This window comes from Phaseolus vulgaris, chromosome 8 (assembly GCF_051622355.1).
Source record: "Phaseolus vulgaris cultivar YP4 chromosome 8, ASM5162235v1, whole genome shotgun sequence".
NCBI lineage: Eukaryota > Viridiplantae > Streptophyta > Magnoliopsida > Fabales > Fabaceae > Phaseolus > Phaseolus vulgaris.
The window spans coordinates 46,104,781-46,107,095 of NC_143505.1; the positions used below are offsets into that span (position 1 = coordinate 46,104,781).

Sequence of the window (2,315 nt, forward strand, 5' to 3'; positions counted from 1 at the left end):
AAAACAATCGATTGTTTTCTTGAAAACCTTAACAAAATTCTGTTAAGCGGTTTTAATATGTTTTAAATGATCCTAACTAACTTGGCTCCTTTATTAAATGTTTTTGACCACTTGGTTGGTCTATATAAAGGTGGTTTTACGCTCCTAATCTTGGAGTAAGAGAAAGAGTTTATCAAAACAGTTTTTCCAAGATTTGAAAGAGCTTTGGATCATTCTTAAAGTGTGTGGAATAGGATTGGGTTGTAATTCTGAACTTTAAGCTTTGTAATACCTAGGTGTATTATATTCCCTTCTTCCTTGATTACTGTATTTCTGTAGTTGTGTTGCCAAGGAGTGTTGTGTGTTCTTGAAGTGTTCAAGATCAACATTCTTGGTGTAGTTTGCCAAAGGTAGTGTGTTTCTTGAGGGGTTCAAGGTCACTACTTTGGTGTGTGATGTGTGTAATATGGTTTTGATTACATAGTGGATTACCCAGTGGTTTCTGGGGACTGGATGTAGTTCTTGGTGTAAGAGTGAACCAGTATAAATTTGTTTGTGTGATTCTCTCTTTCCCTGATCTCACACATATTTGTTTTAAGTTGTTTTTATTAACTGCTGATAAAAACAACCGATTGTTTCGACAAAACAACCGATTGTTTTTCTGATATCATCTTAAAAGAGTTTTGGGTATTTGTTTCCTTGATTCCTTTCTCTGTAATTCAGCATTGATTTTCATTATACCTTCAAAGTTTGCGAAAATCCCTCTTAAACAATTCACCCCCCCCCCCCCCCCCCCCCCCCCCCCCCCGCCCTCTTGTTTAAGGCCATATATTCTAACAGAAAGGGGAGAAGGCATCAGCCGATGACTCAGGAAACCCTGAAAGTTCCAAGGATAACCACCTACGACTTATTGGGGGATGAGTTTCTTGAGGTTTTGCAAGTGGACACCACAGAGACTTGGATAACACCTTACAAGCGTTACCTAGCTAATGGGTTACTTCCTGGCGAGCCAATGGAGGCCACGATGGTTAAGAGGAATGCAGGGCAGTATACCCTGATAGATGGCAATCTTTTCCGTCATGGTTATACCCACCCAATCCTCACATGTGTAAGTGGAGATCAGTGCGTCTGCATAATGACCGAGCTCTATGAGGGCATTTGCGATAGTCATATAGCAGGACGAGCTCTCTCGTTGAAGGTCATCCGAGTTGGGTATTATTTGCCGACCATGAAAGAGTATTGCCCGAAATATGCACAACGTTGCGAGCAATGTCAGAAGCACACTGATTGGTGCCACGCGCCAGTCGAGAAATGTGTTCCATTTATAGCCCATGGCCTTCCATACATGGGGAATAGACATTTTAGGTCCTTTCCCTTTGGTGAGTCAAATGAAACATCTCATTGTGGCAATTGAATACTTCACCAAGTGGGTTGAGGCTGAGCCAATGGCACAGATAACTACTCACAAGGTGCAACATTTTTTATGGAAGAACATTGTGTGCCGTTTTGGGATTTCGAGGCACCTAGTTTCCGACAATAGGAAACTTGGTCAGAAGAAGTTCCCATAATCCTGTGGGCATATCACACCACCCCTCAGTCAACAACTAAAGAGATGCCCTTCGGTTTGGTATATGGGTCAGACGCCATCATACCAGTAAAATATAAGAGAACTCTCCTCGATTCCAAAGCTTCATTGTTGAGGAATCTAACGAAGGAAGGAAGGTGAACCTGAACTTGTTAGATGAGGTGCGTGAACATGCCTGTATTAACTTGGAGGCTTTAAAGAGAAGGGTGGAGCTGAGCCAAAAGACCAAGATGAAACCTCGACAGTTCAAGGTTGTCGACTTGGTGATGCGAAAGGCTCATCCCTACGAGTTAGAAAACAAATTATCTTCAAAGTGGACTGTCCTGTTTCGCATAGTCGAGGTGCTTGGGAATGGAGTGTATAGGCTGGAAACTATAACAATTGATGGCTTAAACAAGAGAGGGGGTGAATTGTTTTATGAAATATTTTTGCAAAGACTTGATTTAGAATGAATCTTTATCAAACAATCCAGATAAGCAATTAAGGGAAGCAATCAAACAATCCAACAAAAACAGATATCAAAATTTTAACCGGTTAAACCTTCGTTTTAATCGGTTGTTTATACCAACATCACAAATGAAATTATCAAACAGTTATGGAGAGTTTGAGAGAATGAGAGATTTACACAATAGTTTTATACTGGTTCACTCACACAGAGCTACATCCAGTTCTTAGAAAACCTCTGAGTTCCACTAGTAACCAATACCAGATTACAACGCACACAAAGAGGTAACCTTGCAACCCACAAGAT

General features: G+C 40.8%; 1 protein-coding gene across 1 annotated transcript; it reads left to right on the plus strand.

Annotated features, from left to right (window-relative positions):
• Positions 1 to 841: 841 nt before the first annotated feature.
• LOC137825224 (uncharacterized) lies at positions 842 to 1,393 on the plus strand. Its single transcript, XM_068630897.2, has one exon. It carries the CDS (start codon positions 842 to 844, stop codon positions 1,391 to 1,393), a length of 552 nt encoding a protein of 183 aa, XP_068486998.2.
• The last annotated feature ends 922 nt before the right edge of the window (positions 1,394 to 2,315 follow it).

Bases quoted from the DNA above. Each gene is read 5' to 3' on its own strand.
- LOC137825224 (XM_068630897.2), top strand. From the start codon at position 842: ATGACTCAGGAAACCCTGAAAGTTCCAAGGATAACCACCTACGACTTA.